Here is a 27798-nt window from a genome sequence, read left to right as displayed (position 1 = left end):
ATGCTACCACAGGTGTTACACGGTACTCATATTAGGATTTTCTGTTCATTATAATTCCTGCTGACCATTGCAATGTGTGCCATATTCGCAAAGGCTACCTGTGTGGTTAACGCGTGATGGCACGCACCTCATTTTGCAGCAATGTGCATGAAAATCTGATGCTGACTTTCCAGAACCACTGGATTATTGATAGAGGCCAAACACCTCGGCTTGCTCTTTCCCCAGATCTCACTCTTATGGTGACGCTCGAAAGAATTGGACCATACTACTACAGTCAACGATGTACAGGCACTACGGGACTGCATCTTCAGTGCATGCCTGCACGTTCAATAACTACAGGGTTATTACAAATGATTGAAGCGATTTCACAGCTTTACAATAACTTTATTATTTGAGATATTTTCACAATGCTTTGCACACACATACAAAAACTCAAAAAGTTTTTTTAGGCGTTCACAAATGTTCGATATGTGCCCCTTTAGTGATTCGTCAGACATCAAGCCGATAATCAAGTTCCTCCCACACTCGGCGCAGCATGTTCCCATCAATGAGTTCGAAAGCATCGTTGATGCGAGCTCGCAGTTCTGGCACGTTTCTTGGTAGAGGAGGTTTAAACACTGAATCTTTCACATAACCCCACAGAAAGAAATCGCACGGGGTTAAGTCCGGAGAGCGTGGAGGCCGTGACACGAATTGCTGATCGTGATCTCCACCATGACCGATCCATTGGTTTTCCAATCCCCTGTTTAAGAAATGCCGAACATCATGATGGAAGTGCGGTGGAGCACCATCCTGTTGAAAGATGAAGTCAGCGCTGTCGGTCTCCAGTTGTGGCAAGAGCCAGTTTTTCAGCATGTCCAGATACACGTGTCCTGTAACGTTTTTTTCGCAGAAGAAAAAGGGGCCGTAAACTTTAAACCGTGAGATTGCACAAAACACGTTAACTTTTGGTGAATTGCGAATTTGCTGCACGAATGCGTGAGGATTCTCTACCGGCCAGATTCGTACATTGTGCCTGTTCACTTCACCATTAAGAAAAAATGTTGCTTCATCACTGAAAAGAAGTTTCGCACTGAACACATCCTCTTCCATGAGCTGTTGCAACCGCACCGAAAATTCAAAGCGTTTGACTTTGTCATCGGGTGTCAGGGCCTGTAGCAATTGTAAACGGTAAGGTTTCTGCTTTAGCCTTTTCCGTAAGATTTTCCAAACCATCGGCTGTGGTACGTATAGCTCCCTGCTTGCTTTATTCGTCGACTTCCGTGGGCTACGCGTGAAACTTGCCCGCACGCGTTCAACCGTTTCTTCGCTCACTGCAGGCCGACCCGTTGATTTCCCCTTACAGAGGCATCCAGAAGCTTTAAACTGCACGTACCATCGCCGAATGGAGTTAGCAGTTGGTGGATCTTTGTTGAACTTCGTCCTGAAGTGTCGTTGCACTGTTATGACTGACTGGTGTGAGTGCATTTCAAGCACGACATACGCTTTCTCGGCTCCTGTCACCATTTTGTCTCACTGCGCTCTCGAGCGCTCTGGCGGCAGAAACCTGAAGTGCGGCTTCAGCCGAACAAAACTTTACGAGTTTTTCTACGTATGTGTAGTGTGTCGTGACCATATGTCAATTAATGGTGCTACAGTGAATTTATGAAATTGTTTCAATCATTTGTAATAGCCCTGTATAAGTGAGCTTCAAAGATTGGATGATTCCTTAAGCTGAATGGCATTTCTATGGATGACATGCTGAGTAATTCCTATGAACAAGCTAGATCATGTTAAAATCCTGCTATGAACAAGTGTTCAAATCTCATCTGGTATGGTATGCGTTTCTGGACTTGTTTAGTCTGGTTTCAGTGGTTTCTACCATTTCTGAAAACTTCTTTCACATCCTCTATTTCGTCAAATGTCATATGTGGCACATTGGTTCTACACAGCCTGTCATAGTATCAGATACTTTGGACATTAAGACATTGCATTCTCTGAATTTTTTTTGTTATGCTGTTGCCTGAAAACATTCGAGACTCCTGGCTTATGTATTTCCATTTCACTTGTTTCAGCACCTTATGTGTCTGTGCGGGTAGCAGAAGTTGATGTTTTTGAACTGTTTAAACTAATAAAATCTATTTAAACATGGTACAAAATATTATTATAGCCTGTCCTAACCTTGTCTTTGAATGTATTTTCAGAACTGTAATCCTGGCTAAAGGACTACATCGTTGTTATTACTAATACAGCGATGATATTGATCGGGAAACACCGCTGTGGCTTAAAATACGTACTGCATGATCAATAAAAGAACCTGCGTCTTTTCAGAATACGATTTTCGAAGTGTAACCCATTTAAAGAAGTATTGCTTCTCTATGCTAATACCATCTTTGCAATACCTACAGTAATTCCCACAGTAATGCATCGCTTTAATAGTACATCCAACAATTAGAAATTGTGCTGATGCCAAGAAAATTCATCGTCGTTACAAAGATGATACCTTCTTCTCTACATTTTTACTTATCGTATGGAACAAAAACCATTTAATCCAATAAGGCAGGTGGGGCAAATGCACCCCCAAAATGAATAAGTAGCACTTTAAGCACATTTATAACTGTATTACAGCAATTTGGAAACATGTAATTACACTCCTGGAAATGGAAAAAAGAACACATTGACACCGGTGTGTCAGACCCACCATACTTGCTCCGGACACTGCGAGAGGGCTGTACAAGCAATGATCACACGCACGGCACAGCGGACACACCAGGAACCGCGGTGTTGGCCGTCGAATGGCGCTAGCTGCGCAGCATTTGTGCACCGCCGCCGTCAGTGTCAGCCAGTTTGCCGTGGCATACGGAGCTGCATCGCAGTCTTTAACACTGGTAGCATGCCGCGACAGCGTGGACGTCAACCGTATGTGCAGTTGACGGACTTTGAGCGAGGGCGTATAGTGGGCATACGGGAGGCCGGGTGGACGTACCGCCGAATTGCTCAACACGTGGGGCGTGAGATCTCCACAGTACATCGATGTTGTCGCCAGTGGTCGGCGGAAGGTGCACGTGCCCGTCGACCTGGGACCGGACCGCAGCGATGCACGGATGCACGCCAAGACCGTAGGATCCTACGCAGTGCCGTAGGGGACCGCACCGCCACTTCCCAGCAAATTAGGGACACTGTTGCTCCTGGGGTATCGGCGAGGACCATTCGCAACCGTCCCCATGAAGCTGGGCTACAGTAACGCACACCGTTAGGCCGTCTTCCGCTCACGCCCCAACATCGTGCAGCCCGCCTCCAGTGGTGTCGCGACAGGCGTGAATGGAGGGACGAATGGAGACGTGTCGTCTTCAGCGATGAGAGTCGCCTCTGCCTTGGTGCCAATGATGGTCGTATGCGTGTTTGGCGCCATGCAGGTGAGCGCCACAATCAGGACTGCATACGACCGAGGCACACAGGGCCAACACCCGGCATCATGGTGTGGGGAGCGATCTCCTACACTGGCTGTACACCACTGGTGATCGTCGAGGGGGCACTGAATAGTGCACGGTACATCCAAACCGTCATCGAACCCATCGTTCTACCATTCCTAGACCGGCAAGGGAACTTGCTGTTCCAACAGGACAATGCACGTCCGCATGTATCCCGTGCCACCCAATGTGCTCTAGAAGGTGTAAGTCAACTACCCTGGCCAGCAAGATCTCCGGATCTGTCCCCCATTGAGCATGTTTGGGACTGGATGAAGCGTCGTCTCACGCGGTCTGCACGAACGCTGGTCCAACTGAGGCGCCAGGTGGAAACGGCATGGCAAGCCGTTCCACAGGACTACATCCAGCATCTCTACGATCGTCTCCATGGGAGAATAGCAGCCTGCATTGCTGCGAAAGTTGGATATACACTGTACTAGTGCCGACATTGTGCATGCTCTGTTGCCTGTGTCTATGTGCCTGTGGTTCTGTCAGTGTGATCATGTGATGTATCTGACCCCAGGAATGTGTCAATAAAGTTTCCCCTTCCTGGGACAATGAATTCACGGTGTTCTTATTTCAATTTCCAGGAGTGTATTTTTTCACACCCTTTGAAACACGATGAATTAGATTTTAAGGATATAGGTGACATAACTGAATGATTAAATTATCTGCATTTCTTAGCAGATGGTCATCACTCAAACCTTTCTTGACCCCCATAGAGGGACCGCTGCACCTTTGTGTGGTAGTTGGCATACAATATCCACGTGAGACACGAAAGGACAAGAGCGTCTTACTAAAACCTTTATTGGTCTTTGGTTTTGATTTCACATGAATATCGTGGATAATGCAGGTTGAGTGCAATTTTTTGTTATCAAACTACCAATGTATGTTTTATAAGACTCTTTATTTAACTCAAACAATGTTTCAAAATGACAAGATAAGTTAATCAAAATGTGGCAATAAATAGATGGACTCATTTCTCACTGGATATTGTAATCATCAAAAGACACATTGGAACTTATTTCACCTCCATGACCAATGTTTGGGATGGGTAAAACAGATACAATGTTATTTTTGAGAACAACAGACAAATATTCAACAGGAGGGAATATAAATACCGATTTATTTTCAGGAACGAGCTCTTTCTGGTGAACTTCAGGAAAATTTCGTCTTTAGAAATACCACAGACTTGACCTACAATTTTTTTTTTCCTTTGTGCAAAATTTCACCAACACCTAGCCCATTCACATCCACATCTTTCACTTGCTTAGTAAGATGATCAATATCTTCTTAATTTTCAAATTCCTCACAAATATTGCAGGCAACGTCTTCTTTATCATCTTCATAGTAGACATCATCTTCGTCTTCATCAGACGCTGAATCTAGTTCAACTTGACATTTTTTTCTTTTTTGTTAGGTACTTTCTTTTCATACTTTTCTTTCAGGTGCTGGATCACCTCTTTGGTGGTAATAATTTCTGCTCAATCACAAACCTTTCTCTTTGAACTTTTAATGGTCTGAAGTTCGGTTGATTTTTTTCTTAGTATTTTTCAAAATAATGCATTCAAATGAAATTTGTTCTGCTGCTTTATTTATAGATGGATTCGGATTATAGATTTCAGCTTCTGCATCTACAGGTGCCTTATGAGGGCCAATGAATAGTTCTTCAGAAGATTTGAAGCCCTCCGACTCCAAATTTACATTCCTCTTGATTGCGTGATCTATGGATTCAACCTCTGATATTTTTTTCTATATTTGCAAGAAAGCTGAGTCGTAATGTTCCTCTGATATTACTTTGCTGTTAAAAGGCATTATGCCAGCTTTTCTGAAGCCACTTATGATTATGTCTGCACCGGTTTCTAACCACACCTGTACAATTAATTCGGAAAACATCTTCTTAGGAATTTTTATTCCTGCATGCTCCCTCTGCCTTTTGACTAATTTGGTGTCCCAAGCACTTTTAAGAGACCGAAATGCAGATATGTCAAGGTGTTGTGACAGATGAGATGTCTGTGGAGGTAGATTTAAAATCGTCATCTGCTCTTCAGTTGTTAGTGAGCAACCTCTATGGTGATATGGGATGGAATGACCATCATAAATTAGAAGAACTGAAGTTGTTTTAGGTAATTGGTGAAAATGTCAGTTTCCATTCACCCATTTTTGGTGGCAGCATATGCAGCACTTGGATGACCAATTTCCTCTGGTTCAAATGGTTCGAATGGCTCTGAGCACTATGGGACTTAACATCTATGGTCATCAGTCCCCTAGAACTTAGAACTACTTAAACCTAACTAACCTAAGGACAGCACACAACACCCAGCCATCACGAGGCAGAGAAAATCCCCGACCCCGCTGGGAATCGAACCCGGGAACCCGGGCGTGGGAAGCTAGAACGCTACCGCACGACCACGAGATGCGGGCCTTTCCTCTGGTGCAACCCATTTGTTCCATATAATTACTCTTACCCTTGAAGACAATTAAAGGGGGAAACTTTTCCCTAGAAGCACTACAAGCCATTAAAACAGTTGTATTTTCTCGCCCTGGCCCACTTACTGTCTTTGTATATGGTTTGCCAATTCTTCCTACTACTTTTGTTTCTGGAGGGTCTGAGCAAAAGCCAGATTCATATACCAGTAAACTGAATACCAGGTCTGGTTTATCAATAATTTCTAAGCTGCAAAGAGTAGGTTCAAGAAGGATGAAATAATCATGAATGATGACAGGATCTAATACTTTCTTTCGAGCCACTTCTACAGTTTGGGGCTTTTTAATAGAAAGATGTTGGCACTTTCTGAAATTTATGAACCAGTCTTTTTGTGGTCAGCTGTGTTTAAATTGAGTTTTTATTCCAATCTTTGTAACAAATTATCCCACAAGGTCTAGCACCTCACCGCGTGAGAACCCAAAACCCCATTTTTCCATTGTACAAAGTGTATTGACAATATTTGTTTCTATTTCAGAAGATATGTTCAGTGTTTGGCCAAAAGTGGACCTCTTCTACCCTCTTCTCTCTTTCAAACGACCTTTTAGAGTTGTCAAAGGAATGTTGTGCATTCTACTTGCTGTTCTTATTGTCAGAGTTCCAGCTTTTATTTTATTCGAACTGACACGGCTTGAAAACTGAAACGTTTTATTCATGTATGTCATCGCAAAAGACTCAGAGGACATTTATGAAACGTGCAGTAGAAGAAATTGTAAATATTAGTGGAACCAGGGACATTGCTGTTGCACTTGATGGGACATGTCAATGTTGAGGACATCATTCCTTGAATGGTGTTGTAAGTGCTACTTCTCTGGAGAATCGAAAAGTTGTTGATGTTGAGTGCTTATCTAAGTACTGCCACACTGCCATGGTAACACTGAAGGAAATACTGAACATCAGTGTTCTAAGAATTATGATAGTTACAGTGGATGTACGGAGTGTGATGGCAGCTCTAAAAATATTTCAGAGGTCAGTGCCCGTTTATAGCATTAGAAATACAAAGTACATAGGCTTTGAGGACGCTAAAGCTTTCAATAAAATTAATGAGTTCGATGTTTATGGTGTTACCTTGGTAACAAAACTTGAGTTTTGTGGACACGTGCAGAAGAGGATGGGAGCTAGATTGAGGAAGCTACGAAGAAAAATGAAAGGGAAGTTGCTATCTGATGGAAAATCTCCGCCTGGTAGAGGCAGATTGACAGAAACTTAAATAGACCTCCTTCAGAGTTGTTATAGACTGGCCATTAGATGAACTGCACCTATGAATGATATTACTGCAATGAGACAGGCAAAATGGGCCACCTACTTTCATAAGTTGTCCACAGATGACCACCCTGTTCACAGAGTTTGCCCTAAAGGAGCAGATTCTTGGCGTGGTTACCAAAAAGCAAAAGAAAGTGGTCAAATATACCATAATAAGCATTCTCTTCCTGAGCCTGTTATGAATGAAATAAAACCAGTTTTTAGAGACCTGAGTGACCCTGTTTTGCTTAGTAAATGTGTTCATGGGGACACTCAGGGTACAAATGAAAGTTTCAACCATTGCATACGGGAAAGATTACCCAAGGATGTTTTTGTAGGACTAAGTATATTAAACGTTGGTGTACTAGATGCAGTGATATGTTTCAATGATGGAGTGACAGGAAGGTTGGAAGTCCTGAGAAATTTAGGCATAAAATGTGGCTCTCATATGGTAGATCAATTGTTTGCATGTGACAGACAATGGGTGCATGAAGCTGAAAGATTCGCTCTTCAAGTTACCAAAGAAGCAAGAAATGCTAGAAGGAATGCCAAGAGGAAGCTTGAAGATGAAGAAATTCTGCAGGATGAAGACTATGCTTCAGGAATGTTCCGAGGCACAGTTTAATTGGACTCATATCTTCATTCACAATTTCCCGCAAGTTGTATTTTTCAGAATTCAGGTAGAAATATTTCCTAAAGCTTATAAAGCATTGCTCTAATTTTTTTCCTGTAACTTGCAGTAGTCCATACTTATGACGCAGACCTAAGCTTTATTGCAAAATCAACTAAATTATAGAAAAATAACATTTTTATTAGGAAAAAACTATAAAAATTGAAATGTAAGATGTGATATTTTTTCCTTCTAATGTACATAATAGGTGGAATTAATAGGGCTACTACCCCAACCATGATGTCGTGCACATCTGGTAAACATTTGGTCTCCTTCAAATGTATAACATTGCAATTAAATGGTACCTCAATTTGAGGAAGCATTTTGGAAAAAAAATGCATCAATTTCTTTGTAATTTTTTTAATAATCCAAAGCAGGTTCAAAAATATTCAAAATACTTCTAATTTGTTTAGAAAGTGTGCTTCATTATCTGATATCAACAAAAAATTTGTAAAACATAATTTTAAACAGTGCTGGAAAAGTACCCTGCTTCCTTAACAATAATTCCCACAAATGTGACGTGATTTTGACATCACCCGCAATACCTATGACCCCATGATCGGCTATCGACTTTCTGGCAAGGAAGGATACGAATATTATTTTTGCTCCTCGATTCACTCGTAGCATTCTAAGCAGTACTTCTAGGTTCCTGTCTAACCACACCCTCGGAAAACGCCACACATTCGTAAATAAAAAGCGAAATATTTGTGACAGGGAAGAACATGTATGTTCATATTCTTTGTTTCATTTGCAGCAATTTACACTGTCCTCTTAGCTTGCTGTCTAACCACACACTCGAAAGGCGGCACATATTCGATAATAAAGAGCCAAATATTTGTGAGAAGGAAGAATATGAATTGCATTGTTGCTCGTTTCAGTCGCAGCAGTTTAAACTGTCCTCTTAAATTCCTGCCTAACCATATTCGGAAATCGCTAAATATTTATTTCGTCCCTTGTTTTCAGATCAGACTGAATGTAAATAACATCCAGTTATGCTGAACATACTTGTATTACATTCATAATAAAGTATCAGAACATGTTAACAATGATAACATAAAAAATAATTACATGTAGCAGGACAGACACCAACATCTTTCAAGGGTCCGAGAAGCCTGACATTACTCATTACGCTACCACCTAAGCAAATTATATTTAACTCATGTCTTGAGGGCTTGTACCGTTGATAGTAGTGATATGTTCGTGATAAATTTTCAATGCTCTGCATTGAAACGACATACTGCAAATTATAAAAAACTGTGTTTTATTCTTGTATATATATGAGCGAGGTTTCTACGGCTGCCGCCACCTCTCGCATACCAATCTCCATCGTTCACGGTTATTACAGTCTCCTTCATTAAGACCTCTCGCCGCCATTGCTTCGTTGACGTCGTCTTTCCAGCCTCTCGCAGGTCTACCGCGCTTTCTTCTTTTATGTGGAGTCCATTGCCATACACGTTTTGGCCACCTTATGTCTGGCATACTCTGTAAGTGACCATACCAGAGTAGGCGCTTCCTTTCTATGTAGTCTAGGGTTGTGCTTTCGACATTCATATCCTCTCTATCATTTCTAATATGATCAAGCCTGGAATATCCACAACTCCGTCTCCAGAAATCCATCACGACAGCCAGAAGGCGATCTTTCTGACTCTGAGTTAGTTCCCACTACTCTGCACCATATGTTGAGATACTTTCAGTAATTGGTAGATGGTATATTTTGTTCTGCGTGTTATGTTTTTGTTCCAGAGAATACCATTTAGTTGTTTTATGGCTCGCTTGCCTTGGCCAATTTTATTGTTTATATCATCCATACTTCTACCATTGGACGACAGTGTTACTCTCAGGTTCTTAAAATTATGAAACCCTTTAACAGTATCAGCACAGAGTTGTAAGTCGTTAACAGCATTTTGTCCCACTTTCAGATATTCTGTTTTAGATATGTTTATGACAAGACCCCATTTTTAATATTCTTCTTTTAACTTGCGGAACATGTAATTTTCATCTTCCTTATCTCAACGTACTAATACTTGGTCGTCAGCAAAAAATAAAGTGAACAAGACCTCATCGTCTATGGGGATACCCATTCCTCCGCATTTCCTTTTTCATTATTTTAGTGCCTCCTCTAGGTAGATCTTAAAGAGTGTAGGGGCGAGTGTGCATCACTGGCGTAGTCCCTTTGTCACCTCAAACTCTTGAGATAGTTGATTTCTCATTTTCACCATTTCTGTCCAACATTGTTATAGGAGTCTGACAGCTTTCACATATTTCGGTAACACGCCATTATCAATTAGACTTCTCCATAGCTTGTTCTGTGGAATTGTGTCATAAGCTTTCTGGAGGTGTACAAAGACAAGGTGGGTTGTAAGGCCTCTTGCTGTCCTTTTCTCTACTAGGTTTTTGAGGGTAAATACTCCATCAGTACCGGAGCGACCAGAACTGAGTCCATTTTGTTCTTCAGATTCAGTTATTTGTTCTTCTATCCTCTTTTTTAGGATACGGCCATAGATGGCACAATTTCTCCTGTTGCCCTTCTTAAATATTGGTGTAATTGTTACCTTTTTCCACTCCTTTGGGGCTTCGTAACCTCTAAGGCATTTGTCAAAAGTCGCTGCCAATATCTCAAAGAGTTTTGACTGTGCTGCTGTAACCAGTTCTATATAAATTAATCCTGGACCTGGCGACTTTGTGTTTTTCATGGCATTAATCGCATTTTGGACTTCCTTCAGAGTTATTGGTTTTCGTTCTTAATTTGTAAATTATTGACGATAATAACACACTCCTAAGAGAGCACTCTTATATGAAGGCATTAGCCGTCAATAAATTATTACGTGTCATTTTATTACAGCAATAATTATAATAAATAATCCCAAGACTGGCTTGTTTTTGTATGTTTCCGGAACATGTTATGTGATGCCCTTATCGAATGTTAACGAAAGTCGATAGCTGATCATGCGGTCGTCGAGATTGTGGTGATGTTAAAATGACGTCACGTTTGCGGGAATTCGAGGCTTTCGCGAAAGACTCATAGGTCTCGTGCAGTACTTGTTGTGGGACGACCAGTGACGCAATGAGGAAGCGCTATGCGCCGTAAATCCGAGGCCAGCCGGGTGCAACCGATGGGCACCAAGATTTGCTGACCGCGTACACATGGCTTGGCTTGTTTTGCTTTGTTTACATCGTAAACTGTCATCTCTCGCGAGTGTGTACATCGTTGCAACGAGTTTGGTTTGCTTTTTTGACAGCTTTATCCAGAGCAGGTAATAAAATAAGCGTCTGTGGTGAATTAATTTCGTCAATTAAGTAATTTGGGCCTAGCTGGTTCCTTCCTGCTTGTTGTACATGTTTCTAGTTGCTCTACTGTGTCCATATAATTCCTTGTGTGTTGCATGCAACATTTTTAGATTTTCCTCGGTGGTTGAAATGTTATTTTGTTCAATGTGCAAGCAGAAACGCAGTAATGTTTTTTCCATTTATGTATATATGTTCCTTGTAATACTTAAGGAAATGTCTTTCCGTTTACCGTATATAATGTTTTTGACAGCTATCACACGTAATTGGATGCACGGCGGAACTGGTAAACTTGTTTAAAGTTTACACATGGTGGAGACGAAACTTCGGATTATATGTCGACTTAAAGGCATTTTTAACACATTTTTTCGAAGTATTTGCTCAATTTTATGTGCTGTAGGTCTACTACATTTCATACTACCTTATTTTATTTCATTGTAATTTGTTGTGTGTGCTACAACTTGGCTATAATTTATTTATTTATTTATTTTTTTTTTTTGTTGTTGCGTAGGGCCTATATATACATTCTACTATGTATGGATGAAAACCATTCTCGTTATTACTAGTCTAGTAAATCGTATGACAGCATTTCAATGTCGAACATTGTGAAATAATTGCACATAGTCATAACATAACATCTGTTTCGTCTTGTCAATTTTCACACCTGTACTACATGTACTGTAGGTTAAACAGTTGAATAGAATTTTGACTTCTAATGTAGTTCACATAAAACAAGTGAATATCATATTTATTATGTGTTATCATAAAAACTGTACCTTTTAATACATACTGAAACAGTAATTTTAACCTAAACTGGCTTCCATGTAATAATTTTCAGAGTAGAAATTATGGTGAAGGAAGTTTCGTGGCACAGTGAACGTGCATTTACGGTGTTCGCGGCTGTTGCGCTGCATGCTGATGATGTAACGTTGATAGGAAGTCAGCACGGAGAGTCAAGAGTCAAATTTTGGTTGTTATTGAGACAGTAATTTCTTATTGTTATTTAATAAAGTTAGGTAGTATTTAGTTCAGTTAGGTTAGAAGTGAATTGCATCATCAATTTCTGCAAAATTCGGGAACAAAACATAAAAATAGGCTATTACAATGACGAATGTTTATCTTAGGGTTGGTTACAGGTCAATATGTACTGTGTTGAGATTCGTTGGCTTTGCCATCTCGCAGGCCACATTATCACCTACCACCTTAACCTAGGCTTTGGGCTATACCGCTGACAAGTCTATCAGCAAATCTACTTTTCTTTCCTTCAAATTCCTTGCCCTCATCAGTTCAAAACTGATGTGGAAAGCATATTAAATCAATTTGTGTCTTCTGCCTAAACTAATAAGTTCAGTGATTCTCATTGTTTTCACCTAGTCGGCTACAACTAATGTTAGCAAATTATTGACATCACAAAACTTAAAAGCTGCTGACACTGTAAGTGCAATTTAGCCAAAGAGTGTGGTATCTCTTCCAATTAATTTTGCTCCTTGCCATCACATACAAACAACAACATTCAACTAAGAAGCTACGAGCTTAACAAAGCTTAGAATAATTTGAGATGCATACTGAGGTTGCTTCACAATAATCTGCCAACTTCTAAAACTATGAAAGAACATCTCCTTTAGGAAGAGTGTCAAAAAAAGTTATTAATGTCATGAGTGGTATTACAGTAGGTGTAGCATTCTGCCTTCTTAACAATATACTTGCCAAATTTGAACCAGTAGATCAAAAGGAAAGCAATAACTTTGATAAATGTTCCCACTTCTTGTGTTCTATTGAATATTTGCTGTGCATCCTCCATTGGCAGCCCAATACTCGCCTCATCACATGGGAGTTCCTTAAAGAAGATTACTAACCTCATGTACAGTGTTCCACTTGCATTAAACCATCATCCTCGTGTAGCTTTTCAATATGTAGGGATGGGTACCTGCCAAGTGACCAACAGAATTTTTCAATCCCTTGTCATGATAAGTAACCCGTTTATAGAAGGAATGGTTGCTAAGGTAAATTTTCCTATGGACTGGTAGAAGTTTCCCTTGAGGGTATCTCATTAATTATGCCTCCACTTTGAAACCCAGACAAGGCTACAGAGCATCCCTGAAAATCACCACTGTGTATTATAATATGATTGTGAAAATAAGTTAAGCTGAGTCATTTCCATCATTAGAAATGGAAATGTGTCAGGGGCCTTACTTGTTCAGAGAGACTTTCCTGGAAGTAGTGGGAATTTCTGGTAAATTGGTTTGACTGGAAAAGTCAGGTATATGTCGGGGGGGATCCTGATACCCCAAAGAAACTCTTGAGACACTGTTGAGGGAGTTGAACTATTTCTTGACAGAAAAGGATGTTACAAATCGTTCTTTAGATTCTGCTCTGGAAACAATTGGCAGTGTTGTAACGGGGGAGGGGCGAAAATAGTTAAATATAAACCGTAATGTGTTAAAAAAATTAAAGGTAACTTAAGATTAGTGTGACAAATTTTCAATCTGTTGTATTTTTCACTGAGAAAGGGTATTATATTTGTAAAGTAACTGACATATTCCTTATCATAGCAACAAAGTAACTGTTAAATCAGTGTGGAAAGAGGAGTAACCAGGAAATAGTTGGTTACAGAACAGGTACTGATTTTAGAAAGATGATCGGACTGCAACCTGTTGGGCAGGGCTTCTCAAACTTGATTGTGATCCCCGTGGCTGCCACATGAAAGTTTTGTGGTTCACTTAACGATCATGATAAACTGTTTCTCATAAATTTTATTCGTAACTTTCGCTTTTGATGACGGTGTTAAAATTGTGTGTTCTGCAGCAAAAGTCGAACAATAACCAGTTACTGACTACAGCCATTATTTACTGTTTTCTCGTATTTTATTGCTCAGTCAGTCATTAGTGATAAAAAGATTCAATTTTGTCTTTTGTGACACTTGACCACCCTGCTGCCAGTAATTTTTGCAATGTTTAATTGCTGGCATATGGGAAACAACTCCCATCAGGTTACAACAGTTGCACTTGTGGACTAGCTGTGTAGAAGCTTAGAACAGACTTGCAAATGGTTAGTAATAGTATGTAGTTTCGTGTTTGATGATGTAGCAAGTTGGTCAGTTTGTCACAGTATTGGTGTGTTCAAAAACAGTGGAAAATCCAGGATGGAATGATGTTGATATTATGAAAAGGATAGATTGCGACTGATCATATTGTGGAGATGTTGAGTTGCAGACACACATGACAAAGTCAGCTAAACACATGAGCTTACAGCCAAAAGACCTGCTTTTAAAGTAGATAACACCCACACATTTGCGCAGGCAGTGGCTAGAGACAGTTAGTTGTTTTTGTGTGCGTTTTGTCTTCTTTAGGAGAAGGCCTTTCGGCTGAAGCTCTGTTTATATCCCCAGAGGGCTCATGGTTCTTTTGTGAGTTCATACGGGGCTCACGTGGGGTGCCAAGCTATTGTGGCCCATTCTGCCCTCCTGGTCTACATTTCCTTCCTTGTGCCTCTCCCTCCATGTCTGCACTCCTTCCCTTCTGCGTCCTCCTTCCCTTCTCTCAATATTCTTGCTTATGTCAACCTGGCTATCCACTTGGTCTCATGTATTCGTTCTGGTTGTTGTTCCCCTTGGCTTTTCCTTTCTATCATTCCTTTGTGGTCTCCCTTTGGCGTTTGACCTCTACTTCTAAACTCTCTCTCCACAGTGTGAACTGTTTGGGGAAGAACTCCTTCCCTAGCACCTACGGTGCAGATTTTTCTCCCTTCCCTCCCCTCTCCTACTCCTCTTCCTTCTTCGCCCTGCTAGGTCACCAGCACTGGTAGCCAGTTTGTGTCATGAGGCTATCATTATAACCCATTTGGCTGAGCCCCTGACGACACGGGGATCACACTTCTGGCACCTGAGCTGTTTCCTCCCCACGTATGCCTGGGAGTGGTTGGTTGTCATTCCGTAGCATCGGAAGTCCCGGCAACAGCCGCCGTGCCGGACGGCCCATGCTGTGGTGGGGTGGCACTGCCCCGGATCGGAGTGGGTCGTATCGGGGCAGATGCTTTGCGTATGAAACCTATTGAGCTCCAAGAAACAGGTCGTTCTTTAATGGCTGTCTCTTTGGTTGGTAATTGATCATTTAATACTGCTTCTCGTGACCCCGCGGACTTCCCTTCTGTGGCTACACCCTGGGTGGATGTCCAGACTCACTGGCCCGGAGTGGAACATTTTCTCTTCTACCTGGTCTGCACTAGGTCTGCAAGGACATTTTCACCACCACCGAGCCATTATTTTTTCTAGAAAATATCGAAGACAAGTGTGGCAAAGTGGAGTCGCTCAGTAAGATGCGGTCGGGTTCGCTGTTGATCGAAACTACTTCTGCCACCAGTCTGCAGCCCTTTGTGTGTGTGACTATCTTGGCAATATCCTGGTGTCCATTACTCCTCACCAGTCTTTGAGTATGGTTAAGGCAGTAATTTTTCATAGGGATCTCAGCCTTCAAACTGATGAGAAACTCTGGGCCAATCTTGAATGACAGGGCACTCGTTTTTTTTCAGCGTGTTTAGAAATGTCGTAAAGACATTGTTAGTACACAGATGCCCCTCCCACTTTGGAAACAGTTGCCGTCCAGGTCGACTTGGACTCTGTGGTCACAGTTTGCAATTTCTCTACACCTGCTGACCTAACTGCCCTCCTTCAACAACTTCCCCCTCCCTTCCTCCTCAGGGATTTTAGTGTCAATCACCTTTTGTGGGACAGTGGTTTTTCATCAAGTCAGGGGCTCCTCATTGATCACTTTCTTGGGGACTGTGACCTGTGCATTCTTAATGATAGTACCCTACTCATTTTAGTGCTGCTTATGGCACTTTCTTCTGCCATTGATCTTTTGCTCACTTTCCTGCCCTTCTTACTTTTGTTACACTTGTCACCACACAATGACCTCTGTGTAGTGGTCAGTTCCCATTGATTCTCTCATTCCCTTCCCACCTCCTTACGGTCAGGTTACCCCACTGGGCTCTCCATTGTGCCGATTGGCCTCTGTATACCTCCCAGATTGTGTTTACATCTTTATCAGGTTGTATCGATGAAGTCGTTTGTGATCTGTATGATAAGGTAATTTGTGCTCCTGGCATCGCTGTTTCACACTCGACAGGCCCTGTTCGCCATCAGCCAGTTCTGTTACAGAACACGGCTGTTGCCATGCCATCCGTCACCGTTGTCGTGTCTCGCTACATCTTGAGTAACACTCGTACTCCGCCGGTCTTATTAACTTTAAGCATCTCTGCACTAAAGCCCGTTACTTAATAAAACAGAGCAAGCGAGTGTGTTGGGAACACCATATCTCCTCCTGAGGTCTTCGTGTGCTTTCATAATGGCTATGGGGCACACTCTACACCCTCAAAGGTTGTGAGTGGTAGCCTTCTATTCCGGACCTTGGCCTTCCAGGTGGTCTTCGTACGGATCCATTAGTTCTAACGGAACAGCTTGTGACCCATTTCGCGATGGCATCGGCCTTCAATCCAGCTATGTTCCTCATCTGTAAACAGCAGGCTGAATTCTGTTTTATCCCTTGTGAGACGGAATCCGACAGTGTAACTTTTACTAAATGGAAACTTCTTAGCCCCTGAACCTGATTCCATCTGCAACCAGTTGTTTCAATACCTCAATCCTCATGGTGTCTATCTGTATTTGGCTCAAAGGCATTTTCCCCTCTTAATGGAGAGACAGTATTTTTCCCCATCCTTAACCGCCGCGTGGATTTTTTGTCCCTTGATAGTTACTGGCTCATCGATCTGACCAATGTCCCTTGCAAGTTACTCAAATGGATAGTGGCTCGTCAGCTCAGTTGGGTCCTCAAATCTCGGGACCTTTTATCTACCTACCAGTGCAGCTTTTGGGAGGGACACTCTATGATCGCTCATCTGCTTAGATTGGAAACTGCAGATTGGCAGGACTTTTCTCAGGATGACCATCTTTTCGCAGTTTTCTTTGATCTTCGTAAGGCGTACTGTCACATCGTACATATGCTCCACGAGTGTGGTCTTCAGGGCCCCCTCCCGATTATCATTCACCGGTTCTTGTCCGTCCGGTCATGCAGAGTTTGGGTTGTCACCATTCTCAGCTATCTGCAGACCCAGGAGAATTGCGTTCCGCAGAGCTTCGTATTAAGTGTACTTCTTCTCGTCGCTATTAATGGACTTGTGGCCTCGACCAGACCATTGGTCACCCTGTTCTATATGTGGACGATTTCTGTATTTGGGCTAGCTCCCACTTGGTGGCCTCTGCAGAGGGTGCCATCCAGTTTGCTTCCACGTGTACACTCTCACACAGTTTCCAGTTCTCCCCCCTTAAGTTGGGGGTGGTGTCTTTCTGTCCCTGCACAACGGTCTGTCTCGATCTGGAGCTCTACGTCGATGCCCAATGCGTGACTGTGCCCCTACCCCCTCCTCCAGTTCCGTTTCTTGGATCTTCTTTTTGACAATAAGCACACTCGGTTGTCCCGTATCTGCCTACTGAAGACTGGCTGTTTCGGTAAACTCATTGTCCTTCACTTCCATGCCCACACCTCTTGTGGTGCATGGATTGACAAGCACTCTTTCTGACGGTGACTATGCTCTAGAGGATATGGATGTCCAGTCAGAGGAAATGGAGAACAAGGAACCGACTAATATTCTCTCTGACCTCCCCGGTAAATCACTGCCTCCGAGGGAGCGAGAACAGAATAACCATCGCTAACCAATGGCTTCCACAGAGACTTCTGTCTTGCAGTGGAACCTAAATACAAATCGGTCACATTTGGAAGAATTGCAGCTCCCGGTCTGGGAGAAACATTTCTGAATTTGCTTACAAGAAACACATCTTAGTCACCGACACATCTGTATTACGGGGCTACCACTCTTACAGGAAGGACGATACTGCTGGAGGCAGGGCTAAAGGTGGAGTGACCGTTTTCCTCGATGACGGATGCCACTTCTCTCCTGTCCCCTCTTACCGTGACCATGCAAGCAATTGCTGTGAAAGTTCTCACACCATTTAATATCACAGTGTGTTCTTTATACTTGCCCCCTAATAATGCCCTTGATGCAGACACACTGATGAAACTCTTCTGTGCATTCCCACGCCCATTTCTCCGTATGGGGGGACTCGGCTACAACTTGCTCCAGGAGTCAGATGATCATGTGACTCAACCATTCTGAGATTATCTGCCTTCTGAATGTGCCTCAGAAGACACACACTTCCACAGCTACAGGGTCTTTTTTAGCCATTGTCCTTTGTTTTTGTTCTCCAGCTATTGCCGATTCAGTTCAGTGGAAAGTGGCTACAGATTTACAGTCTTGTGACCACTTCGCAGTGTGGATCCGACTGCCGACTAGGACGCTGGTGAAAAGGGGACCGTGCAGATGGATGATAAAAGGGCAAGTTGATTACAGTATAGTCGACAGGCTTATTTTTTAACAGGACTGTGCACAAGAGGTGGTGGCCCATATCACTTGTGAGATACAACGGACTGCCGCAGAGTACATCCCCAGGTCTAGTAACCATCTCAGGTGGCGCCCTGTACTTTGGTGGAATGTTGAGTTTCGATTGGGAATCAGGGCCAGAAGAACAGCTGTGTGGAACTTCACTGTCCAACTGCAGAAAACCTTCATGCCTTCAGATCTGGGAGAGCACATGTGGGGTGAGTGATAAAAGAATGGAAGAGGGCTTCCTGGAGGGAATACATGACTTCCATTAATCAGTCCACTTCCACTGCACAAGTTTTGGAATGAGTAAGATGGATTTCAGGTAAGGGTAGTAAGCGTCCCCTTAAGACCTTGTCAAGTAATGGGGCCTGGCGGACACACCAGAAGACATGGCTCAGATTTTAGCTGAACACTTATTTACTGTTACTACCTCATCCAGACAAGCTCCCGCTTTTCAGGTGTTGTGAAGGACTGCAGAGATGAGGAAGCTCTGTTGTGTCGGTATCTGGGCCGACACCGTGAAGTTGAGATGGCTGAAAAGGCAAGCTAGACTAACGCAGACGGGCGTGAAGTACTGGAACAGGATACGTAATTAATGTTAGGAAGAAAAGTACGGAGCAGGTTTAATACTTAACTTTACTCATTCCTTGTGGTACATCGATCTTGACGATACACAGAAGACTTTAAGTACAATCACTGTATGGCTAATGTCGCCTTGCTAGTTCGTAGCCATTAACTTAGCTGATGGCTATTCTGTCTCTCGGCTAATGAGAGAGAAAGGCTTCGTACATCTGGTCGGTAGCTAGGTTCTCGTACAACTGGGGCGAGTGCTCTCTCGTATCACGAGACCTGCCTTGGTGGTGGCGCTAGGTCTGCGATTACACAGTGGCGACACGCGGGTCCGACATGTACTAAATGGACCGCGGCTGATTTAAGCTACCACCTAGCAAGTGTGGTGTCTGGCGGTGACACCACATTCCTCCCTCGCAAATCAGCGAACGGTCGTGTGATAAGGCTTCCGCCCGCCGTGGGGAGGACCACATGTTGACGTATGCGATGAGGTGTGGAGCCTAACAACAGGCGAGGCTGTGCCACCCGCACCCGGCCATTCGGTCCGAGGGGAGCTAGGAAACGCCTGAAAAACTAGTCCAGGGTGCACGTCAACATGCGGTGTATGCGCCCGTAAAGAGACAGGAGGGACCGAAGGATCAACCTCCATTGCGTCGGGGTAGCCGACGCGCGATGACGTCATGTGGTCCGGAGCGGGCGGGAGTTCCATGGCGGAGGACAGCTGGTCACGGGAAGCGATCGGCGGCGCGTGACCCTGGGAGGCGCTTGGCGGCTGCAACGAAGCGTCGAATGCGGGCGGCGGCGGCGGCGGCTGCTGCTGCTGCTGCGGCGGCGGCGCGTCGCCATGGGGCAAAATGGAAGGCATCGTCGGTAACACCTGGGGATGAGGCGAGCCAGTAGATGGGTCCCCAGGGCGCTGACCGGACGGCACCGTCGCTGAAAGCAGACGGGGAGCGGCAGAACCCGAGCGACGACAGAGGCGCAGCTGATTGAGATGCCAACGCACCTCACCAGAGGCCCCCAAAACCAAATACATCGCGCGGCCGAGGCAGCGAAGAATGCGCCCTGCGAGCCAATGCCGTGAACCTCGATAGTTGCGATAAAATACAACGTCGCCTGGAGCAAAAGCAGGAGTCTGCCGCTGCACAGGAACCTGATGCGGCGGATGCAGCAAAGACATCAAGGTGCGATGAGGACGACCGTGGAGCAACTCAGCCGGCGAGCGACCATCTCGGGGCTGAGAGCGATACGAAGACAAAAAGAGCAACAATGCGTCCTCCCGAGAATGCGACTCTTTCAATTTCAACATCTGTGACTTGAAAGTCCGGACCAATCGTTCAGCGGCACCGTTGGACTGAGGCGAAAACGGCGCGGATGTCAGATGTTGAATACCATTGGCCTGGCAGAATGACTGAAATTCTGCGGACATGAATTGTGGGCCATTGTCGGAAACAATAGTCTGCGGAAGACCTTCAATGCAAAAGATAGCAGACAACGCTTGGATGGTGGCGGAGGACGTCGTGGAAGACATCCGGACAACAAAAGGAAAATTACTGAAGGCATCGACCAGAACCAACCATCGAGCATTCCAGAATGGACCAGCAAAATCAATGTGCAAGCGTTGCCAAGGGGAAGTGGCTTTTGGCCACGCAAAGACTTTCTGCGGCGGTGCGGACTGTTGTTCGGCACACGCCGGGCACGAAGAACACATATTCGTAATTGCAGCATCGATTCCGAACCAAGTACAGTGCTGACGAGCAAGTTGTTTCGTTCGCACTATACCCCAATGTCCTTGGTGAAGAAGCCGTAAAACAGAGGACTGTAACGAACGTGGGACCACGACTCTGGACTGATCATTATCAGAACGCAACAACAAAACACCACGTCGAACAAAAAGTCTCTCCTTCTGAGCAAAAAATCGGCGAACCAACGGATCCTCGATCCGAGACTTTGACAAAGGCCATTGCGTAGTTTTGGCAACAAAACGTAAAACAGTAGCAAGGACAGGGTCAGCAGCTGTGGCTGTAGCGACACGACGAAAATCAATCGGAAACGATTCGACCACTTCATCGGTTTCCGAATCAATGAACATGCAAGCAAGTTCGGAAGAATCGAATGCTTTATCCTCAGCAACAGGCAAACGGGACAACGCATCGGCGTTTCCGTGCTTAGCAGTGGACCGATACAAGATATCGTAGCGGTACTGCGAGAGGAAAATAGACCAGCGAATGAATTTCTGCGCTGTACGTGGAGGTACAGGCTTGGTCGGATGAAAAAGCGATGTCAAAGGTTTGTGGTCTGTGATGATGGTAAAGTGACGACCATACAAGAAATCATGGAACTTAGTAACACCAAACACGAGAGCCAAAGCTTCTTTCTCTATCTGTGAATAATTTCTTTGCGCAGATGAGAGCAATTTGGACGCAAAGGCAATAGGGCGATCATGGGAGCCACCTTTGTGCGCAAGCACAGAACCGATCCCGAAATCCGATGCATCTACCATCAACAAAAGGGGTTTCCGGGGATCGAATGGCGTAAGGCAAGTATTAGAAAGCAACGCCGATTTCAACTGGCGAAAGGCGCGTTCACATTCCGTCGTCCAGACGAACGGAACACCTTTACGGCGTAAGCGATGAAGCGGAGCTGAAATGGAAGAGGCATTGCGCACATATTTATTGTAATAATTAATTTTACCCAACACACTCTGTAGCTGTTTCACATTTTGAGGGGAAGGCAATTCTTGTATGGCACGGAGGTGCTCTGGACTCGGATGTATGCCTTGGGCATTAATGACATGTCCCAGGTATGGTAAGTCACGAGCAAAAAACACACATTTGTCCTTCCTCAAGCGAAGACCATTTTGCCGCAAGACCTGAAATAATGTTCGTAAGTTCGCAAGATGATCTTCTTCTGTCTGTCCGGAGATCACTATATCGTCCAGATAGTTTGCTGCAGTAGGGACCGACGCACAAATAGTTTGTAAATATTGCTGAAACAAGGTAGGGGCGGATGCACACCCGAATGGCAGTCTTTTGAAGCGGTACAATCCAAGATGCGTGTTAACCACCAATACGCGCTGGGATTCGTCGTCCACCGGTATTTGCAAGTACGCATCGGCTAGGTCCAACTTTGAAAAATATTTTCCCGGGCACAGTTTAGCAAAAAGATCTTCCGGGCGGGGCAAAGGAAAAGTAGCAGTCACTAGCTGTGGATTCACTGTGGCCTTGAAGTCCACGCAAAGTCTCAATTTTCCGGAAGGTTTTGGCAAAATTACTAAGGGTGAGGCCCAGAGAGAAGCTTGCACACGTTCAATTACACCCTGTGATTCGAGATCGTGTAACGTTCTTGCGACCTCATCACGCAATGCGTGGGGAACATTGCGCGCCCTGAAAAATTTCGGTTGCGCGTTTACCTTCAGTTCTAAATGTGCTGCATAGTTTTTAGCGCAACCTAAGCCCGGTGCAAAAATGTCTGCAAATTCGTCACACAGCCGAGAAACACTGTCTGTAGGCACAGTCTGATTCACTGATAGCACCCGATTTACAATAGACATGTTAAACAACTGAAACAAATCTAGACCAAACAAGTTCACTGCAGAAGAAGAACGAAGAACGTAAAATGACACAAGTTTTGTTTGTCCCTTGTATGTTGCAAGAAGGCTGCACTGTCCTAACACAAGAATTGTCTGTCCGGAATATGTAGTTAGCTTAACATTTGCGGAACGCAACGGAGGTTTGCCCAGTTGTTTGTACGTGTCGTGATTGAGCAATGAAACTGCAGCTCCGGTATCGAGCTGGAATGGTATCACTTTGCCTTCAAAGTCTAAGTCCACAAAAAGTTTATTGTTCTGCTGACGACAAAAGCGACTGTTTTGTGCAATTTGAATAGACACTGGTACAGAATCACTTGCTAATTGACGTGATTTCCGGCGACGCCGACGCACAGTTTTTGTGGGACGAACACAGTCACTGTTAGAGAAAGTGTCACTGGACGAAGCGGAATTAACGACATGAATGTCCATAGGCGAAGGTCCACGAGCCTGAGTGTCCTTGGTTCGATTCCGGCGCGAAGCAAAGGGCCTGGAATGATTGTGATCGTCTGATCTGAGCTTTGTCTGGCAAACACTTTGAACATGTCCTTTCTTATTGCAGAAAAAGCAAATAGCTTGGCGTGACGGGCAATGTTCACGCGAATGTCTAGTAGCACACCGCGGGCACGATTTCACTACATTTGTGGGCTGGCGCGGCACACGTGGCTTAGCGCGCAGCGGCAGCTGTGCGGACGTGCGCGAGGCCCGGTTACCGGGCCGCGCAGCGCGTCCAGCGGGCCGGTTAATGTTACACACGGCTGGCGAAGTTTCAAAAGATTCCTGAGCACAGTCAAGTGTGTCCTGTCTATCCAATATGTCTATCACTTGTTGAAGGGAGGGATTAACTAGTTTCAAAATTTGCTCCCGTATGCGAACATCAGAAACGTTCTGTGCAATTGCATCACGCACCATTGTATCTGAATAAGAAAGACCACAGTCACATTCAAAGGCACAGTCCCTAGTAAGTCCTTGCAATGTTGCTACCCACTCCCTATTAGTTTGACCGGCCGTACGTTTTGTACGAAAGAACGTATACCGTTTTGCAACCACATTAACTGTTTCTTTGAAATAGGCATCTAATGCAGACAAAATTTCCTCGTAGGACAGAGTTGCTACGTCGCGTCGGGGAAACAATTTCACTATCACACGGTATGTGGACACACCGACACAAGAAAGCAAAAACGGCTGCCGCTCTTTACCTTGAATTCTGTAGGCTGCTAGATGAAAGTTGAACTGGGGAGACCACTCGTGCCAGGTCTCATCGGCTGCCACGTATGGTCGAAAGGGAGGTGCAACAGCGTTTAGTGGCAGCGGTAGCGAAGAAGCGGCGGCGGCCGCATCGGTGTGCAGCGCACGTTGACCCTGGACGAGCTGTCCAAGGGCATCCAGTAACGCCTGCGTCTGCTGATTCTGCAAGCGATAAAATTCGGACAGTCCATCTGGAGAATGTGGCGAAGCCATGACACAATTAAATGTAAGCAATCAGAAAGAACTCTTTTCCCTCGTCGCCAATGTTGTGTCGGTATCTGGGCCGACACCGTGAAGTTGAGATGGCTGAAAAGGCAAGCTAGACTAACGCAGACGGGCGTGAAGTACTGGAACAGGATACGTAATTAATGTTAGGAAGAAAAGTACGGAGCAGGTTTAATACTTAACTTTACTCATTCCTTGTGGTACATCGATCTTGACGATACACAGAAGACTTTAAGTACAATCACTGTATGGCTAATGTCGCCTTGCTAGTTCGTAGCCATTAACTTAGCTGATGGCTATTCTGTCTCTCGGCTAATGAGAGAGAAAGGCTTCGTACATCTGGTCGGTAGCTAGGTTCTCGTACAACTGGGGCGAGTGCTCTCTCGTATCACGAGACCTGCCTTGGTGGTGGCGCTAGGTCTGCGATTACACAGTGGCGACACGCGGGTCCGACATGTACTAAATGGACCGCGGCCGATTTAAGCTACCACCTAGCAAGTGTGGTGTCTGGCGGTGACACCACAAGCTCAGTTTCTTCTTGCATAATGAGGAAGACTAAAACTTTCCATTCTTCATGTGGGAATTTGATTCAGCTTTGTCTGCAGCCAGAGACAGTGCTCCAAGATCTGATGGGATCCATTATGCCATGCTTCGTCAACTGCGCCCTGAAGTGAAAGAACAGCTCCTCTCTTGTTTCAATCGGATCTGGTTTGATGGACAGTACCCCACGACTTGGAAAGAGGCAATATTAATTCCATTCTGGAAACCAGGTGAGGACCGTAGCTCCCCTAATAGTTACTGGAGTGACACCCTTACCGGTTGTAGGGTAAGACTCTTGAACGCGTGTTCATCCGCCTCCTTGTCAGACTGCTCGAATCCCAAAGTCATCTGAAACGCTCCCTGTGTGGTTTCAGGCACTACCATTCCACCCTTGACAACTTAATTCTACTAGAGACGTCAATGCAGGAGTCCTTGTTATGCCAAAACAATTTGATTTGTGTGTTTTTTGACCTTGAATAAGCATATGACACTATTTGAAGGTACAAGATCCTTTGCCAACTTCACAAATGGGGACTATGTGGGTGCCTGCCGCTTCTGATCTAATCCTTTCTCGAGGACCGGCATTTTTGTTATCGCGTTGGTGATGCCATATCTGACTGCTGTGTTCAGGAGAATGGTGTGCCCCAGGGCAGTGTCCTCAGTATCACATTGTTTGCCGTCGCTATCGATGACATTTCCACTGCAGTCAAGAGCCCTGACAAATGCTCTTTGTTTGTGGATGACTTGGCAATCTTCTATGCTTCCTCTGATCTCACAATGACAACGAGGCAGCTACAGCTGACCATGGGGAGCCTGGAAACCTGGGCCCGGACAACTGGTTTTCAGTTCTCACCCGAGAAGACTGCATGCGTCAATTTTAACTCTGCTCGTCAGTTTCAACCAACTATTGCCCACAATATTTTAAGTTTTCAAAACACTGTGCGCTTTTTGGGTTTATCATTTGACTCAAAATTAACTTGGCTCTCACACATGGAAGATCTTGGAACAAAGGGCTTCCAGTCACTGAATATTTTGAAATGCCTTAGTGGAGAAACATGGGTGCTGACAGGTCCCGCCTCCTGCAGTTTGCTGGCCGCGGTTCTAGGTGCGCAGTCTGGAACCGTGCGACTGCCACGGTCGCAGGTTCGAATCCTGCCTCGGGCATGGATGTGTGTGATGTCCTTAGGTTAGTTAGGTTTAAGTAGTTCTAAGTTCTAGGGGACTGATGACCACAGCTGTTAAGTCCCATAGTGCTCAGAGCCATCCTGCAGTTTTATAGGGCATTTGTTTGATCACGCTTAGATTATGGCAGCGTGGTCTACGGATCGGCCCATCCTTCCTACCTTACGATGCTAGGTGCTGTCCACAATCAGGGCATTCAGATATCGATTGGGTCCTTTTGAACCAGCCCAGTTCAATCTGTAAACAGAGGCTGGTGAACCACAACTCTGAATTTGGCGACGTATCTTTTTGGGTCGACAGGTGCTGAAAATCTCAGCTTCATCTCAGTCATTCACATTTAGTTCAGTGGTCCAACCCACCTTTGAACGACTATTCAGGAATGAGCCCCATGTAACTAAACCATTTGGTATACGTGCTACAGACTGTCTCAAAGATCTGGATCTCTTTGGCATCAAAATACACAGCCAGGGATGGAACACATTGCCGCCTTGGTGTCTTCAGAGGCCCAAAGTGATTTTGGCATTGTAGAAGAAAACTTGTACTCCAGATTTTGTTTTTACATTTTAGTTTTTGTCCATTTTAAGTACGTACCACAGTTTTATAATTGCTTGTACAGATGGATCCCAGCAAGAGAATGCTCTCGGTTGTTCTGCTGTTTTCCCTGATAGGATTTTGATGGCACTCAAGGGGGTTCAGAGATCACTGTACAAGGCTCCGTGCAAGGCACCCCACTGTCTTATAAACCTCGTGCAGTCGAGGAGACTCCCACCGTGGGGCACTCTCCTTCCACATCTCCTGGTGAGAAAAACTACTTTGATATTGGCCTTACTGAGTTGGCCCACATTTTTTATTCAGTAATGAGCCACCCTTCCCTCTCCCCGCCCCTTTTGTTCAGGGCATCTGCTCACGGTCATCTGTATTTTGTCGAACTGACCCTGCCCTTTTGGCCCTTCGCACTATGAGGTGCATTCAAGTTCTAAGGCCTCCGATTTTTTTTTTCTCCAGACTGGAAAGAGATAGAAACAGTGCATTGTTTTAAAATGAGGCCGCGTTCATTGTCAATACATCCCAGAGATGGCAGCACCGTATGGCAGATGGAATTTTACCGCCAGCGGTGAGAATGAGAACTGTTTTAAATACTTAAAATGGTGACGTTTTCCTTACTTGAACAGCGTGCAATCATTTGTTTTCTGAATTCGCGTGGTGTGAAACCAATTGAAATTCATCGACAGTTGAAGGAGACATGTGGTGATAGAGTTATGGATGTGTCAAAAGTGTGTTCGTGGGTGCGACAGTTTAATGAAGGCAGAACATCGTGTGACAACAAACCGAAACAACCTCGGGCTCGCACAAGCCGGTCTGACGACATGATCGAGAAAGTGGAGAGAATTGTTTTGGGGGATCGCCGAATGACTGTTGAACAGATTGCCTCCAGAGTTAGCATTTCTGTGCGTTCTGTGCACACAATCCTGCATGACGGCCTGAAAATGCGCAAAGTGTCATCCAGGTGGGTGCCACGAATGCTGACGGATGACCACACGGCTGCCCGTGTGGCATGTTGCCGAGCAATGTTGACGCGCAATGACAGCACGAATGGGACTTTCTTTTCGTCGGTTGTGACAATGGATGAGACGTGGATTCCATTTTTCAATCCAGGAACAAAGTGCCAGTCAGCTCAGATTCACCGCCACCAAAAAAATTTCGGGTAACCGCCAGTGCTGAAAAAGTGATGGTGTCCATGTTCTGGGACAGCGAGGGTGTAATCCTTACCCATTGCGTTCCAAAGGACACTACGGTAACAGGTGCATCCAACGAAAATGTTTTGAAGAACAAATTCCTTCCTGCACTGCAACAAAAACGTCCGGGAAGGGCTGCGCGTGTG

At 44.6% G+C, this 27798-nt stretch overlaps 1 protein-coding gene across 2 annotated transcripts in view; it reads left to right on the top strand.

The window, feature by feature from the left end:
- The first annotated feature begins 10833 nt into the window (after positions 1-10833).
- The window catches only part of LOC126428057 (uncharacterized), a 168827-nt gene continuing 151862 nt past the window's right edge, over positions 10834-27798 (top strand). The window contains exon 1 of one of the 2 annotated variants that reach the window (XM_050089934.1): positions 10834-11097. In XM_050089934.1, coding sequence (XP_049945891.1) covers positions 10988-11097 — 110 coding nt within the window. In that variant the 5' untranslated portion in view covers positions 10834-10987. The remainder of the gene's footprint in view (positions 11098-27798) is intronic. The other variant, XM_050089933.1, reaches the window with a different exon arrangement.

This window comes from Schistocerca serialis, chromosome 12 (genome assembly GCF_023864345.2).
Source record: "Schistocerca serialis cubense isolate TAMUIC-IGC-003099 chromosome 12, iqSchSeri2.2, whole genome shotgun sequence".
NCBI lineage: Eukaryota > Metazoa > Arthropoda > Insecta > Orthoptera > Acrididae > Schistocerca > Schistocerca serialis.
This window is presented reverse-complemented; position numbering and strand designations above follow the sequence as displayed.